We start from the raw sequence: 16,861 nt of genomic DNA, 5'->3' as shown, positions 1-16,861 counted from the left end.
CCTGGCATGAATAACAAGCATTGAAATGAACAGGCGACTAACCCACAAGATGGTCAAAACGAGAAGGAAGTAATTATAACGCTTCTGGACAGACATGTTAGGTGAAAGAATAGACCCGAGAGAGACATCCGGGGAAAGATGAAGGCAGAACAACACACATCTTGCCAACAAACCGACAGGATAACAACAAATGACCAATGTAGTACCTTCTACGATGCTGGTCTCATTTGGATGTCCCAAGTTGTATACAGACAGATAGACACACAGACAGACACACAGACACACAGAGAAAGGTTCTGTGACGTATATAATCAGGGCTTTCACCATGACTATTCTTGTCGTACAGAGAGAGAGAGAGAGAGAGAGAGAGAGAGAGAGAGAGTGAGAGAGTGTGTGTGTGTGTGTTTGTGTGTGCGAGTACGTGTGTGTTTACAAAGGTGCACAGTGGAAAGAAGTGAGTGTAGTCCGTGAAAATTAAACTGTAGACTGTTTAAATGATTGAGACTCACACTGGGGTGGATGCCAGCATCCCAAACTTGCAGCAGTCGCTTGCAGCAAGGAGAGAAGCATTTGTGGCGTTTCCACGGATCGTCAGTGGGTGTCCAGTTCCGTATGGTCACCGTGCAGTACACACACCGAGCGGTTCCTGTAATAAAAGAGATTGACCCCGAAAATGACTAATGAGGATGAATCAGTTTGTGAATGGATCGATAGTGGTTCGGCAGGTGGATAGTTTGAGGGAATGGCGGTTGAAATGCTTGGATGGATGAGGAATTAATTGGAAGGGTGGATGGATTAATGAATGAGGTTAGTGGCTGGGTGTGTGGGTGGATGGATGGATGTATGTTCGAATAAAGGGACTGGTGGTTGGATTCGTGGACTCGCGGATTGCTGGCTGGGCGGAATTATGGGCTAGTGAATGAGTGGGTGGCCGGGTGGATGTCTTGAATAAAGAGTAGCCTGAGTGAGCGGAGATTTTTTTTTTACAACCTGATAGTAAAAACCTAAGGTCGCTCTAAAGTTCTGGTAAGTTCTATATGTATAACCAAGGATATCTTTGGACATGGGACACCAACTTAAAAATAAAAAGCCCATGTTGTTTGAAGAACAAAAAACTTCCTTCTATTTTACTGATCAACATGACTAAGTTTGAAGGCACAGTCTATGCCATGGGACTGGGTGGCCGAGTGGTAACGCACTTGCGCTCGGAAGCGAGAGGTTGCGAGTTCGACCCTGGGTCAGGGCGTTAGCAATTTTCTCCCCCCTTTCCCAACCAAGGTGGTGGGTTCAAGTGCTAGTCTTTCGGATGAGACGAAAAACCGAGGTCCCTTCGTGTACACTACATTGGGGTGTGCACGTTAAAGATCCCACGATTGACAAAAGGGTCTTTCCTGGCAAAATTGTATAGGCATAGATAAAAATGTCCACCAAAATACCCATGTGACTTGGAATAATAGGCCGTGAATAGTAGGATATGCGCCGAAATGGCTGCGATCTGCTGGCCGATGTGAATGCGTGATGTATTGTGTAAAACATTCCATAAATTGCATAAAATAAAAATTAAAATAAAAATTAAAAAAATAAATCCCTGCGCTTAGAACTGTACCCACGGAATACGCACGATATAAGCCTCATATTGATTGATTGATAAACTGTTCGACTCACCATCTCAGGTCTGGCCAGACAAGAGCAGCTCTACAAAAAAAGAACAATCTACGGTCTGGCGGCTTCTTGTGCAGAGAACATTTGTTGTTCTTATCCCTTGCAGAAGCCTGGCCAAATCTAAGATGGTAAGACTCTTTTTACGGAGAGGACTTTATTTATTCATTCATTTATTCAATCACTCTTTCATTCATTCCTTAACTTTTTCATTTATGTATGTGTTTATTTATGTATTAATTAATTAATTAGTTCATTCATTCATTCATTCATTTATTTATTTATTTGCAACAGCTTTTATTTTATTCACGCATCAAGTATGATTGCGGAAGCTTTGGTATTACAGAAATTACAAAACGCTGGATGGAAGACTGAAAAACAAAAGTAGTACCATTCTTTTTTCTTTTTTTTTTTAATATGCATCAACAGACCAGGTGTAAACGACAGAGCTTTTCTGGTCCATTTGTTACTGCGAGTTTAAGATTAAACATTTGAAACAGCATTGACAAACTTTACTGCATTCCTGGCCTTGACCGAAGAAAGGTAAAGGTCGGAAGTTATCAAAACAAATGATTGAACCAAAGATCTTCTAGCAGTAACCTAGTGAGAACTCCAATGGAGGACAGAAAGTTTCTCACCCTTGAGCTCGGGAAGTGAAAGTAAAGAACAACACTCAAAAAGAGGACCTTGCCAGACCCCATCCGAGTGGCCCGGAAGTTCTACGGCGGTCTAGAGGACATGTACATGCTACCTTCATTGCTAAGACAGGAGTGTCCATCTGACGAACGAGGAGGAAGAAGAAGAAAGAGAGAAACAATGAAATTGAAAAAGACACCAACACTTCGGGTGCGACAGATTATAACGTTGAACTGCAATTATCTCCCCTGCACTGTGACTTCCTACTTCCTACAGTAATACCGTTCTCTTGATTGAAGGGAACGAAACACACCACACAAAAACCACTAACAATTCAATTGTAAACTATCTCAAACAAACAAACGCAACCAATAAAAGCAAATAAACAAACAAACTCTATAAACAACTCACTACTGACAATTACACCATGCTGCCGACTGAAACATTCATTTCATCATATCACTGTGCATTCCTAAAACACAAGCGTTTCTTTTTCCAGAAGAACCGAGTTAGATTCACGCTGAGCTTGAACGTCTATGTCGTCGTGCTCAGTTTTCTTCGGCTTTGACAATCTGACCATGCAATGCAACCACGGGTGCGTTGTGTTACGTTGACAAAATTGATCATAGCATTTGGTAAATAGAACCTTCGCCGGAAATTAGTTTATGTGGGTTATTTGAGGTGCAGTGTGACTTACGAAGACTATGAGAAAATTAAAAATCCAGTACATGTAGAACAAAACTTACTGTTCAACCCACGACAGAAACCTGCCTCAGCCATAATTTTGGCAGGCGGTCCGTCCCAGGTTGTTGCAGGCGACGGGGATGACGCTGACGCCGCCGCCGCCGCCGCCGCCGCTTTGTCATTGTTTCTGACGTCATCAAAGGTCTCCTTGCGTGCTTGTGCACTCAAGAGCTCTATGTCTCCTGTCTCGAGCAGTTCAACAGGGCGCCTTCCTTGTTCCCTGCTTGCGTCGCGAGCCTGGAATGCACATGGTATGCTGCTTAGAACATTTACTGTGTTACACGTTAAGCCGCTGCTTAGAACATCCACCTTTGTATGTGATCCGCGGTACCGTCATTGTTTAGAACATTCACTTACACGTGTAAGATCTGCGGTAAACTGCTCAGAACATGTATCTGTTGACAAAACGCGTTAAGCTGCTTAGAACGTTCACCTGCTCATGATGCAAAATAGACGGAATGGGCTAAGAAATTGATTTTACTTGGCAAATTTTACACGAGGTAGAGGGTGAAAAGCAGGTACAAATGTCTCAGTATAATCTAGACAGGTACTACTGGGTCAGTGATGTTGAATCTTACTTAGAGGCATACCTGGTAAATCCGCGGAAGCACACGCTGTGGACCGGAAGTTGGAGTCAGCAGAACCTCTGGAGAGTACATCTCTTCTGGTATATCGTAGATATCTTCGGCCACATGGCTCTTACGACTTCCGGTATCTGTGGCAATCATCATGGAGATGCGTGCTCTGTAAAGAATGTTGAGTGGTAAAATTCATTCACATCATCATCACCATCGTCTTCGTCGCCGTCGTCATCATCATCATCATGAACATTAATTATCATCATCATCAACATTGCGACTTAACCAACAACTACGACAACAAATTCCTTTTTGAAGGAAGCGGAACAGGAAGAACCATCTTCTTCTCTTCAACTTTGGTGGACTTGTTCAGGCTGTTTCCCATTCGGCTTATGAAGGGGAGAAAGTGGGGTTTTTTGCGAAAGTATTAGCTTTTTTGTTTTTCATTTGCAATAAAGTCACCGTGCTTCCCACTTCCAGGTGCACGAAGCCCCTTGGGCTTTCAGTCATGCCTCAGGCATATATCCATTTAAAATAATTCCAAGTTGCATTGACTTTCTTGCAAGAAGTCAAAAACTGCAATTTTGTTGCGAATTTTTCATCATTGTCCTGGGAAGACAGCGTAAGCCTTGATCAAGCTTCAAACTATTTAGAACTAATTACGTTCAAACCTTACATGGAAGTATAGTAGTCTCGACGAAAGAGATAATTGTTTTTATCTGGGTTAGTTTGCGTCAAGACTTTTTGTTTGATTACGTACGAAAATTGTAAAACATGTTATTTGGGTCCATGTTGGCATACCGAACACAGCTTTAGTCCCAGAACGTGATCACGGGAGATGTTACTTTCATTTTTGCGGGAGATGCGAACTGCCGGACAAACCGTTTAAAGTTTCGCTTGGCTGGCAACACTAAACTCGCAAAGGTAGGTGTAGTCATCTGTCGGGTAGTTGTGTAAATGATTTGACAGTTCTTACAAAAAGACAAATCGTTGCTTCAACAGTGTCGTGAGCGGAGCAGCATGTTTAAAACTTGAAAATGAAAAAGAAAACTTCTGACAGGTTACAAAAGTGCTTTTATTGTTTTATTTAAGCGAGGTTAAGGCCGGGAGCAAGACAGTACACCGTTGACATACAGAAACGAATTGCTAAAATGATCGAAACCAATCGCCTACTGAAATTCCAAAATCATGACCCAAAACGGCCCAAAGCAAGAAGGGATAATAATGGAGCATTCCATTCAAAATATGAGAAAAAAAAGGTTTTTATGTAAGTATATTGTTGTTTATGTTGTTGTTGTTGTTGTTGATGCTTTTTTGTGGTATAGTTTTTGTTGTTGTTGATGGTGCTTTTGTTGTTGGTTTGTTATTTTTGTTGTTTTTGTTGGTAATGTTGTTGGCGGTGGTGTTGGTTATCTTGTTCAGTGTCTTCAGTGTTGTTGTCGTCGTGTGTCTAGAATTAAAACTTCCAGTCATGAGTTTTCTTGTACTGTTTACTATTGTTTTGACCCGTTAAGCCTGAGTTTCATCTTTCCGACCGATTTTGCTCTACATACACTTATCGCAATTTCACGCGGCTTTCAAATTCGCCCAGTGGAAAAGCGGTGCTCTCCCTTGTAACGTTGAACGGCTGTACTTGAAATGTGGTATTTCGGTTGCTTGTTTAGTTTGTTGTTGTAATTTGTCTTTGTTGTTGTTGTTGTTGTTGTTGGCGGTGGTGGTGATGGTGTTGTTGTTGTTGTTGTTGTTGTTGTTGGCGGTGTTGTTGTTGTTGTGGTTAATTTTATTATTATTATTTTTAGTAGTTTTCATGAACAAAAATTGAGTGCATAATCTAGTGTCTGATTAACGGCTTTAAAAAAAAGCAGCAAACTTTCGCTGTGAAAATTCGAAACCTCGAGTTTTCAACTCTGGGAATGAATGTACATGCATGTGGAAATCTACCAAACAAGTTGTTCATTTTCAGTCGTACAAAAGTACGCAAGACCAATTTGGATGGTCATATTACCCAGAATAATGTCAAAGAATGAACAAAAATCTAAATTTAATGAATGAATAAGTACATGTTCTTGAAACAAATAATCATGTGTGTAGCTCTAATGCAATTTTAGTATTTACTTAACAGTTTCCTTGGAAGTCTTGTCTCATCAAACCAACTGTTGAGAAACCGACCACACACAAGTGTGTCAGTTTGTGCGAGCGCGCGTGTGTGCCGTCTACAAGCGCGATGTGCGAAAATGTAGAGTGTCGTGCGCAAATATTAAGAGATGCTGAAATCTTCAACTTGTGTGCCTGTTCTTTTTCGAGTAACGCCAGGCTTGTGCGTGTAACCGATCAAACAATCTTTTAAAATCTAGCTCGACTGACCTGTCTCAGTTTCCAATCATGAGGCATGTCAAAGTTAGGCGACATATCTGCTCTGACCGGCGCAGTTGGACAAATCATTGGAGGAAGTCAAGGGTTGTGGGCGGCGTAAACTTCACGTACCGTGAAAGAGTTGTTTTTAAGGTTGACGACTTTAAAATGGTTATGACGATGTATTCCGAAAAAATACTGCTTCGGGATTTTCCAGAATGCGGCAATGCTTTGTGGTCGGTTCTTTGGAGGCGTTTCAGGCTTGAGCCGCATTTCTCTATTAGGCTTAGGCTGACGACGCTGATTCATTGCTGATCATGAGTTAGGCCTACGTCAGCAATCTAAACAAGCCTTTTGCTATATTTCTGGAAAACCATTCAACAACAACCAGAGTGTCTCAGTCTTCATGTAATCGCAGTCACCGGAGCACGCTTTGAAACTGACAAAGTGAAATCAAACGACTGCAAGATTGTGGACGAACAGTGTGATTTGCGGCGGCTCAGTCGGCTGTTCGCGCCGCATGGACTACTGAGGACTGGCAGAAAACAGTCATTTCCACACTATGAGGAGTGAGTCCACAGCAACGCCAATATTTTGTAATGATTGTGTGCCGCTGCCTCCTCTCCCATCCCCCGGTTTTCCCCTCCGAAACCGCGACCGGCAAAACAGCTAACTTTACTGCATTTGAATAAAGGTTTTACAAAAATACCATGACAAACACTTTTAAAACAAACACATAAACAATCAAACAAACAAGCAGAACAAGCTACATATATTTCATTTCTTGAACAAAACTTGTAGGCCTAGTTGCTGCAGAAAAAGTGGTAGTTTCTGCAAAAACACCGGTCTTTCCACTAACTTGAAACCATGAAACTCTCGGTGTGGCTATCTTTTGCAAAGACCTAGTAGCATAACCACGTCATGTCCCAAATAGACATTAGTTCTGGGGACAGCTGAAAAACTGACCAAGTTAGCATAGCCTAGTTTGCAAAGGGTGCGATGTGCGAACATCGTGTCGAGGTTTGCAGCGCAGAATAAAGAAGCTATTGTTCGCCACACGGTATGCATAGTCTTCGACTTTACAGAAAAGAAAGAATTGCACATTTAAAACTTCTCAAGTAAGAGATTATACTAAGTATCTGTTTAGCAACAGTTACGTCTCTTACTTTAATGACTTTGCACTGAGATAGGGTAATATTTGAAGACCACCACAATGCGCTAGATTACGTAGTAACCAAAAGAGTAGCCGTATTTTTTTCACACCATAACTTTCGGACTGAAGACTGAGTCGCCTATCACTGAAAATCCTCCAACATTCAGTGTCACTATGATGTTCATTGAAGCACGCTTATAAGCATTTCGCCTCGGTCTGTTCTTTATGGTGTAACATTAGTTCTTGGTGATAAAAAAACAACAAAAACTCTGTAACCAAGGAGAGAGCAAGTCGACTGACGAGCAAGGCCAAATCTGGATTCAGCCGCAAGCCTATGAGAATTCGGCCGAGCAGCGATCGTTCGGGAATTCCCAGTATGTGTACATGTATCACGATAAACTGAACAGCTCCGTCCTCTCCAGCTGCTTCAGGCTTGGGCCGATAGAGTCGACTCATTCATACTGTTGCTGAATTACGTCAGCTATCTAAAAAGCCTGGGTAAAACCAGATATGCGCATTTGTGCGTATTGCTATGACTACATCAGCTTGAGCAAGGAATTGTCACGGTCGAGCGACATTTTGCAGTCTATAGGCTTGCTCTTGTGGGATCACTCGCTGTTCGCTTCTCCAAGGCCGCTGCGGAGAGCTCAGAAACACAGACTACTTTCTCTGTGGCTCGATCCACATGGGATCAATTGTCGTAACACACAGCTACAACAATGTACAGCATTTATAGGCCTACCAGTCAGTAGAACAAACGCAATTTTTCAGCTTTGCTATTAAAGAAAAATCACACATGTCATTAAACATCATTCGTTGTCTATAGTGTCCTCAGTCCTCAGATATTCGTCTGCGCTCTTTTTCCGGCTGTTCATGGAAATAAGGCTTTGTGTTACGTGACCTTCATGGAGATCTTATTACTCTGCTAATAAAGTAAGTTACTCTGTTTGTTTCAGTCAGAAGAGGGGATATAATTATTGTTATCTCAGTGTTGACTCTCTTCAACTGCATCTGCCATTCCGGATATATATCGCTTGTCAGTTCATTTGCTGAGTATCAATCGTTTCGGAACTGACTCTGTTTATTCTGTTTGTATTTTATTTTGCATTTTGCCGGTCTAGTACAAAGTTAGCCCTTTGTAAAAAGGTTACACTTTGAGAGGCATAAAAGTTAATAGCACTTTCTCTGTCCTTATCGGTAGATTAAACTTGAACAGCTCATGAGAAGCATACTTGTGTCTGCCGTTCAAACAGCAGAAGAAACCAGTGGTATCAGTGAACCTCCTCACCAAAATACAAAGATAGCGTCAACAAGTAGGCATATGATCTATCCTCCAGGACTTAACCAGCTAAGATATGAAAATACCAAAAACAAAACAGTCAACCTGCCAACAACGCAATATCATCCTTATTTTATCCTTATTATTGTATTTATGATTTCATTTATTTCGTGTGGGTTTAACAACAAAAAAATCCTACAATTAATATTGGCTCCAAACCTTGTGCTGTTTTGCTTAATTTGACTTGTTTTTCTTGTTTTGCAAACGGCGACGGATTGCCGCAAAGCGATTAGTGTGATCACAGTGTCTAAAAATATTTTATGGTACAGACATCTAGGCAGTTGTCTTTTACCAGCAATTTAATATACGCTTCGTAAATTCTGGTTGTAAATGAGCAAGGAACAAAAATTGCCAAGTCCCCAACCCAAGCTGAACACAGCAAATGAGTAAATGATTTCTTACAAGAGTCGCCGATTTAAGAATCCTGTGCTTTTTTTTAGCCCTGAGACAAGATTTGAAAAGGAAACACTGGCGTGTTCGACTTTTCCCGGAACGTGTCTTTTATATAACCTTGCTCCAAGCAGCGACACCTACCAACTCTTGAGCTGATCAGCGACTGTATGAAACGCAGCGGGAATACCCGTAGTCAGTGAAGAACTCAGAACTCAGAACTCATTTAATTGTCATAAAAACACAGTAAAGGGTTTATCAGACACGAAGTGGATATTTGTAAAGACAAGAAGAAATATCGTCCATGGAGCTGCTTGACGTCAGCCTCGTACACAATAAAAAATAAACGTTTGCAAGACCCTTTTGCATGCCGTTGCTTTTTGGCTTGAGAAGGACATAGGATATTCATTGTGCCTTCAATAAGACACATATGCCATGTTTTACTAAACAAAAAAGGTAGTTTATAATGATAAAACAAGTCGCGTAAGGCGAAATTACTACATTTAGTCAAGCTGTCGAATTCACAGAATGAAACTGAACGCACTGCATTTTTTCACCAAGACCGTATAACATCGTCAGTCCCCTGCTCGAGGAAAAGGCAGTGAAATGTACAAGCCAGTACAGCGCGGTAGTGGTTGCGCTGAGCAGAATAGCACGCTATTCTGTATCTCTATTCTTTTTACATAGAGGGGGAATCGAGACGAGGGTCGTGGTGTATGTGTGTGTGTGTGTGTGTGTCTGTGTGTCTGTGTGTCTGTCTGTGCGTGTGTGTGTGGAGAGCGATTCAGAGTAAACTACTGGACCGATCTTTATGGAATTTTACATGAGAGTTCCTGGGTATGATATCCCCAGAACTCTTTTTCTTTTTTTCGATAAATGTCTTTTATGACGTCATATCCGGCCTTTTGTAAAAGTTGAGGCGGCACTGTCACACCTTCATTTTTCAATCAAATTGATTGAAATTTTGGCCAAGCAATCTTCGACGAAGGCCGGACTTCCGTATTGCATTTCAGTATGGAGGCTTAAAAATTAATTAATGACTTTGGTCATTAAAAATCTGAAAATTGTAATTAAAATTATTTTTTTATAAAACGATCCAAAATTACTTTTATTTTATTCTTTATCATGTTCTGATTCCAAAAACATATACATATGTTATATTCGGATTAAAAACAAGCTCTGAAAATTAAAAATATAAAAATTATGATTAAAATTAAATTTCCGAAATCGTTTTAAAAACAATTTCATCTGTCGGTTCCTGATTCCAAAAACATATAGATATGATATGTTTGGATTAAAAACACGCTCAAAAAGTTAAAACGAAGAGAGTTACAGTAAAGCGTGCTATGCAGCGCAGCGCAACCGCTACCGCGTTAAACAGGCTTGTCACTTTCACTGCCTTTTGCACTAGCGGCGGACTACGGTCATTGTGAAAAAATGCAGTGCGTTCAGTTTCATTCTGTGAGTTCCACAGCTTGACTAAATGTAGTAATTTCGCCTTACGCGACTTGTTTGTTTTTACTTTCTGAGCTTGTTTTTAATACAAACATAACATATCTATATGTTTTTAGAATCAGGAATCGACAAGAAATAAGATGAAATTGTTTTTAAATCGATTTCGGAAATTTAATTTTAATCATAATTTTCATATTTTCAATTTTCTGAGCTTGTTTTTAATCCGAATATAACATACGTATATATGTTATTGGAATCAGAAAATGATGAAGAATAAGATGAAATTATTTTTGAATCGTTTTATGAAAAAAAAATATTAATTAAAATTTTCAGATTTTTAATGACCAAACTCATTAATTAATTTGTAAGCCTCCAAGCTGAAATGCAATACCAAAGTCCGGCCTTCGTTGAAGATTGCTTGACCAAAATTTCCACCAATTTGCTTTAAAAATGAAGGCGTGACAGTGCTGCCTCAACTTTCACAAAAGCCGGACATGACGTCATTAAAGACATTAATCGGAAAAATGAAAAAATGTGTGGGGATATCATACCCATGAACTTTCATGTGAAGTTTTAAAAAGATCGGCCGGGTCGAGTAGTTTTCTCTGAATCGCTCTACACATACATACACTGACACACACACACACACACACACACACACAAACACAACCACACCCTCGTCTCGATTTCCCGTCTCATATATATGTTAAAACATTTAGTTAAAACTTGACTAAATGTAAACAGATTGACAGTGTTAGGAGGGCAAGGCTTGTGGAGGAGGGGGAGAGGTGGAACTACCAGGATGATAGTCCATCAACTCATTTGAATTTTGATGTCAACCAACAATGCGTCAATAAAGTAATCAATCAAACAATCAAACAATCAACCAATCGATCAATCCGCCAGTTAAGCCCAGACCGCGAGTCTGTACCCGATATTGAAGAATACTGCTAGTTTCAGGAATGATGAGCTACTTGGACTCAGGTGTCTATATGAACACTGTAAGAAACGACCCTACCTTTCTCTGTGTGTGTGTGTGTGTGTGTGTGTGTGTGTGTGTGTGTGTGTGTGGTGTGTGTGCGTGTGTGTGCGTGTGTGCGTGCGTTCGTGCGTGCGTGTACGCGTGTATGTGTGTGTGTACGCACATGCGTGCGTCTATACGCATACATAGGTGCATAAATGCGTTCGTTTGTCACTGGGGGCTACTCTACCAAAGAAGGTAGCTCAAATGCCATCCTCATACGTAAGGTATTTTGGAAGTCCTTAGACTCCAAGCTCCTGGCAATGCCTCATGATATTTACAATGACGTATGCATAATGCAATCTGTCATCGGCGATGACACAAATTTTCATGTATCTCAAAGTTTCCTCTGCAAAGAAAACAGCTCTTAAACTAAAGAACACTACCCGTCCATGTTTACTATAAAACTGTCATGGAGCTCAAAAAAGGGAGTTTACAACAATGATGTATAAACATCTCTGAAAGGATTGTTATGTTTCTCACACCTACTGCATATTGTGGGATTTTTTTGGGAAGAACGCTCTTACCAAAACGAGTACTTACAACTGGTACAATGAATTTAAATCGGGTAGACACGTCTTCAAAGATGACACCCGCCCAGATCGACAGTTGAATGCTGTTACTGCAACAAACGTTGCTGCCGTTGAAAAGTTGAAGAGAGATGATGCACGAATCACACACACGGAGGTAAAGGACACATAGATAATTGAATCGGCACCCATCAATGTGATCTGGCACAAGCCTTTACGAATACACAAGCGTTGCAGACAGTTGGTGCCCGTACGCTTTCTGGTGTACAAAAGTGGGTATGTCTCGAAATGTGCATACAAATGTTCTTTAATTGTCACTATAGAGAGTGTAAGGATTTTGTGAAGGTTGTCACAGGCGTTGGGGACTTGGGTCTATCAATCTGACCCCGGGCAACACATCGATCGGCCGTTTTGATGTTCCTAAACGGCTCCACTCCTATCAACTATTGGTGATCTCGGAACACTGGCAAGAAGAAGGTGGTCCCATTTCTTTGAAAATAAACACAAATCGCCACAATTCTAAAAGGGGAGCAGCGTACGGTTACCTTAGAGCAGTACATGCATCATTGCCTGCCCGTGGTGTTTAAAGCTTGGCGCCAAACACGGGTACTTGAGGGTTGATGCTACTCCATTGCAATGTCCCGTTTTACACAGCTTCCAAATCAATCGAATTTCTAACAGATTAGGATGTCTACCTGATGTTCCGTTCACCATATTTTCCTGAATTGGCCCCTTTCGACGTTTTCTTGTTTTTACATTTAAAGAAAAGGCTCCTATGAAACCGTTACGAGAGCCCTGATGCTGCTGTCCGAGAGTAAACGAGGGTCATTGAGGGTATCGGGAAAAACGCTCGCGACGACATGTTTGAAAGGTATTTCTACAGAATGTTAAAGTGTGTCGCAGCTCAGGAAGGATCCTTCGAGAAAATGGCGTGGTCAAATTAACGGTGAGCTGTGCGAAAATATAAGATTCTGACTTCCTGAACAGCCCTCGTATAGGGTGGTCACTTGAGTAATTCTGCAGACTCATCCGTTTGTTTATGAAGCAAAAGAAACAAGTGTCGCATGCGCACAGATAAAACAAAAAAACTGACGAAAAAAATGATAGTTGGAATACTTTATTCAAAGCAGAGCAGGCAAACAATGCAAAATTTAAAAACAAAATTCTTATGGATACTTTTCCTAGCTCTCCCGAGTAAACCACCACTGATCCGTCAAAGCTTTTACATGGGATTTATTTTATGCAATTTACATCGCGCACATATCTCAACCACGGATTCAAGGCGCAGGGATTTATCTAACGCATCTTGTGAAAGTAACACCTATTTGCAAGTGCAGAACTAAGGCGCCCACACACAAAAAATCCACACAGCACAAGAGACATTTAAGTTGTTGAATGTTGGTATGTGTTCAAATAAAACGATTCTGTTATTGCAAAACACGGGGATGAGGATGAGAAAAAAACCTCATCGCACGATTGTTTTTATGGTGTCCAAAGAACCTATAAAGGCTGAGAACCCTAAACACGTTTTTGGAACACATTTCGTGCCACCTCTAGCTTTGAGCCCAAAGCGAATGATTCTTAGGTGACAAACGGCCAAAGCTTACAGAATAGGCTAAGGAAAAGATAAAAGTTGAAGGATAATAATTATATGAAACGAGAAAGCTTTGATCGTTCCAAATGTGGGAGCTGGGATCAGACGACGTCTTTTCTCTTGTTCCTTCGCTAGTCTTTTTATTTCCCATAAACAGGGAGGAGGGTGTGGTGGAAGGGGGGGGGGGTGGCAAGAAGAAACTTAGGGAAGATGACAGGGCCTCAGTTAATTAACATGTAAAACAAACAGTAATTCAACCGACCACTAACCGGTTAAATCAACCTCCAAGATAGAGCAATGGATTATATTGATATGGTAAATTAACTGTCACATACAATCAAAACCAGTGTTATTGAAGGGTTGTCAATTTCTTATGTGATATTTTCGACTTAATCTGTAAAAATAGTGGATATTACTGGTCAACGCGAAAATTGCAAACAACCAATCTCATCGATCATAAATAAATCTATAAATCCATAAAGCTCGGGCTGAAAGGCTATGTTTTAAAGTGTTATAGAATCTTGTGTTTGTTCATAGGACTGGCTGGACCCAGATGCGTATGTTAGCATTGAAATAAATAGCCCTGCCATTCCCTATAAGCTGTGACAGTAGATGATAGTCTATGCGTGCAGTTATACAGGTAACCAATAATAAGTACATATGTAGCATGTTATACACATCTGAAAACAAACCATACAGTTCAAGGTGCAATGCATTGCATACAAAGGATATTACATCAAACAAACAAACCATACAAATTGGAAAGAATAGAGAAAAAACGTGTTTCTTAAAAAACAAAATACAACACATAAGCATACGCATTTTGTTTGTTTGTTTGCTTTACGCCCAGCCGACCACGAATGGCCATATCAGGGCGGTAAGCATACGCATCAGTTGTCCAAGAAATTCAAAACTAAGCGTTTGCGATAATATCTTGAAACAGTACAAAGTGAACACGACTATCAGTGCATGCAAACCTATAAGGGTAAATCAAAATACATTTGAAAGTCAGCAAAGTTTCCAGTACATTTAAATATTTGATACATGAAAGAGAAGAAATAATAGTTTGGGAAACAAGTTTGGGTAGCGCAGCGAAGACAACGCGGAAGCACAGCTGACCCCTCAGCCGTTGCCGCGATACCTGGTTCTCTCGAAGCAGGTCTTTACTCTTGGCTAGGCAACATAGCATTTGGGTTGTGTCTCTCTTGAGACACTTCAAACGCTAAACGTCCCGAACGTCTTTTCGACATTTCGGTGTACAGTCACGTCAATGTCTATGGGCCATGTCGCACAGTATTTTCAGTAGGAGTTTTTTCATTTGAGGACAGGCATATATACGAGTATTTACTAGCATCCTGTATTTAGGGAGAATGGGGTAATTAATGGTCCAGGACTTTAACGAATTGCCGACCCGACCCTGTTAAAATATTCCAAATATGTCCACTTTAAGGACATGGCGCGCGGTATATGATCTATGAACGGTAGCTGCAGCACTGTTTGATAACCCTACCAGACGCTGCAGTCACTTCCCTGCCTTTGTCTTGGCCTTTGTCCAAACAATGTACCACCATCATCTTAGTTCAGAGCTACTGATTCTACTGATTCTTATAATAACTCAGATACATTTTATTCACCACCCTCCGTTTACTTCGACCAAATAGACAAATGCGAAGAAGAATATCAGGGGATTAATGAAAATCAGAATGTTTCTAGGTGAATGAAGACGAAATATTTTGACATCATTCGGACAGCAGATCGCAAGTTTGGGAGGTTTCTCTCTGGACGGAAGACAACCTTCTTTACAAAACCTAGGAGGGGAACAAACTCTCTATGGTTCCGATACAGGGGAATATCGTCTGTGAAATCGTAGGACCTCGTAAGTGACTTGGCACCAAGAGTTGTTCCGATGCAGAACTCTGGTTACAATACAGGAGAACAAACTCTTTACGGTTCCGATATTCTGGTCTGATAGTATATATTGACATAAGTATTACACTCTCATAGAGGTACTGTGCGACGTGACCATTAGACAGAATGACAAGCATATGGAACACTAAAACTGATTTTATAGTGAAAAAAAGCTACAAGCATATTTTATCTTTCATTGACAGTGTATAACAACTGCTGACAGGTGACATGTTTGGTAAATTTACTGCATTGTCTATAGTCAATTTTCACCCAGGATTATGACAGTTCGGTAGCTGTTCAAAGCAGTTACATTTGTCAAAAGCAGTATTAGGCCTATGATTGTTTCTGAAACATTAAAAGAGAAATAATTATATTTTTTCATATTTTACTTTCTTCCTTCATAACTTCTTTTTTTCTTCCGTTCTTTTCTCTCCAATGTCAGATCAATTTCAAAAGTGTCAAATAAAAAAATTGTGATAGTTCTGGCAAAGCCGGTTAGAGGCTGACCAACCAGGGAAGAGTTACCGGTTCAATGCGTAGCTGTCAATTTGAACTCGAATGCCAGCTTAGTTTCTTGTATCAGTATAATTGTATGAGGTGACAGCGCTTTCCACAAGTAACTATTGATACCGGGATCTCAAGCTTTGTGTAAGCTTGTATATATATATTTTTTAAATACTTGTGTCCATGAATAAAGTAAGCGCGAATACCCTCGCGTGTATTTAACAAAAATAATTCTAGAATTCCAGAGATGCCAGCGCAGCATATTGCGTCTAGCTGGATCCCGGTATTTTCCCGCCTGTATAAAGTCAGTTTTAGTGTTCCCTGCTTTAGTATTTTGTTAGATCCGTTGGCCGGAGGACTTCAAGCGCCGCGATGACACTTCAGATCGGCCAGGGAGGAACACGAGTGACGCAGTCGTCTCTTGCCCTGTGGCTGTTGTGAAGTGAAATAGAACAAAAAGTGAAAAAACATAAAACATGAAAAATAAAAGCTTTCCTTGTGCACACAATACAATTAATGAATGGAAACAAGTCCCTTCAGTGTTTGCTATTAAAGGCACAGTAAGCCTCCCGTAAACCATCACAGATACGGTCAGGCTTTTACACACAGTACAAAACACCCTTTCATTTAAACACTCACCGATTGAGAACATCCTAGGTGCCCTCCGTAAAGAGCGAACAATTTTCAAAGAATTTATTTTTGCGTGGTTTATCTTACCCCTGGCCCTGAGCCATCGTGAACCCGTGTGATCCAGTTTCCCTTTTTCACAATGTAGTCGTCAGTTAGTCATTTGAATGCGACTCGATGTGAGCTTATCTGCAATAGCACGTTTTTATGCACGAAACAAACGGCTGTGGTTCACAAGAACTGTAGCGATGGCTTTTGACTGTTGAGAGGAACTGGCGATATGCATAAACCGTATTCTGCTACGACCCTTGCGTGACCCTGCTTCCGGGCTTTTCTTTTTTCAAACTTTCACAACTTCGAATTGTACTGAT

At 40.7% G+C, this 16,861-nt stretch overlaps 1 protein-coding gene across 6 annotated transcripts in view; it reads right to left on the bottom strand.

The window, feature by feature from the left end:
* LOC138962319 (uncharacterized) overlaps positions 1-16,861 on the bottom strand; it is a 130,129-nt gene that overhangs the window by 3,778 nt on the left and 109,490 nt on the right. For 4 of the 6 annotated variants that reach the window (XR_011454477.1, XM_070334092.1, XM_070334091.1 and 1 more), the window contains 4 exons: positions 11,871-16,295; positions 3,630-3,783; positions 3,042-3,276; positions 510-646 (listed from right to left, as the gene is read on the bottom strand). Coding sequence is in view for 5 of the 6 variants with exons in the window: in XM_070334092.1 (XP_070190193.1) it covers positions 510-646; positions 3,042-3,276; positions 3,630-3,783; positions 11,871-12,049 (705 nt within the window). In the remaining variant the exon portion in view is untranslated. Of the gene's footprint in view, positions 1-509; positions 647-3,041; positions 3,277-3,629; positions 3,784-5,981; positions 6,597-11,870; positions 16,296-16,861 lie in introns of those variants that run through there. The other 2 variants (XM_070334093.1, XM_070334094.1) reach the window with 2 other exon arrangements.

This window comes from Littorina saxatilis, linkage group LG3 (assembly GCF_037325665.1).
Source record: "Littorina saxatilis isolate snail1 linkage group LG3, US_GU_Lsax_2.0, whole genome shotgun sequence".
In the NCBI taxonomy this organism is placed as follows: domain Eukaryota; kingdom Metazoa; phylum Mollusca; class Gastropoda; order Littorinimorpha; family Littorinidae; genus Littorina; species Littorina saxatilis.
Note: the sequence above shows the minus strand (reverse complement) of the source record. Positions and strands in the feature narration are given on the sequence as shown.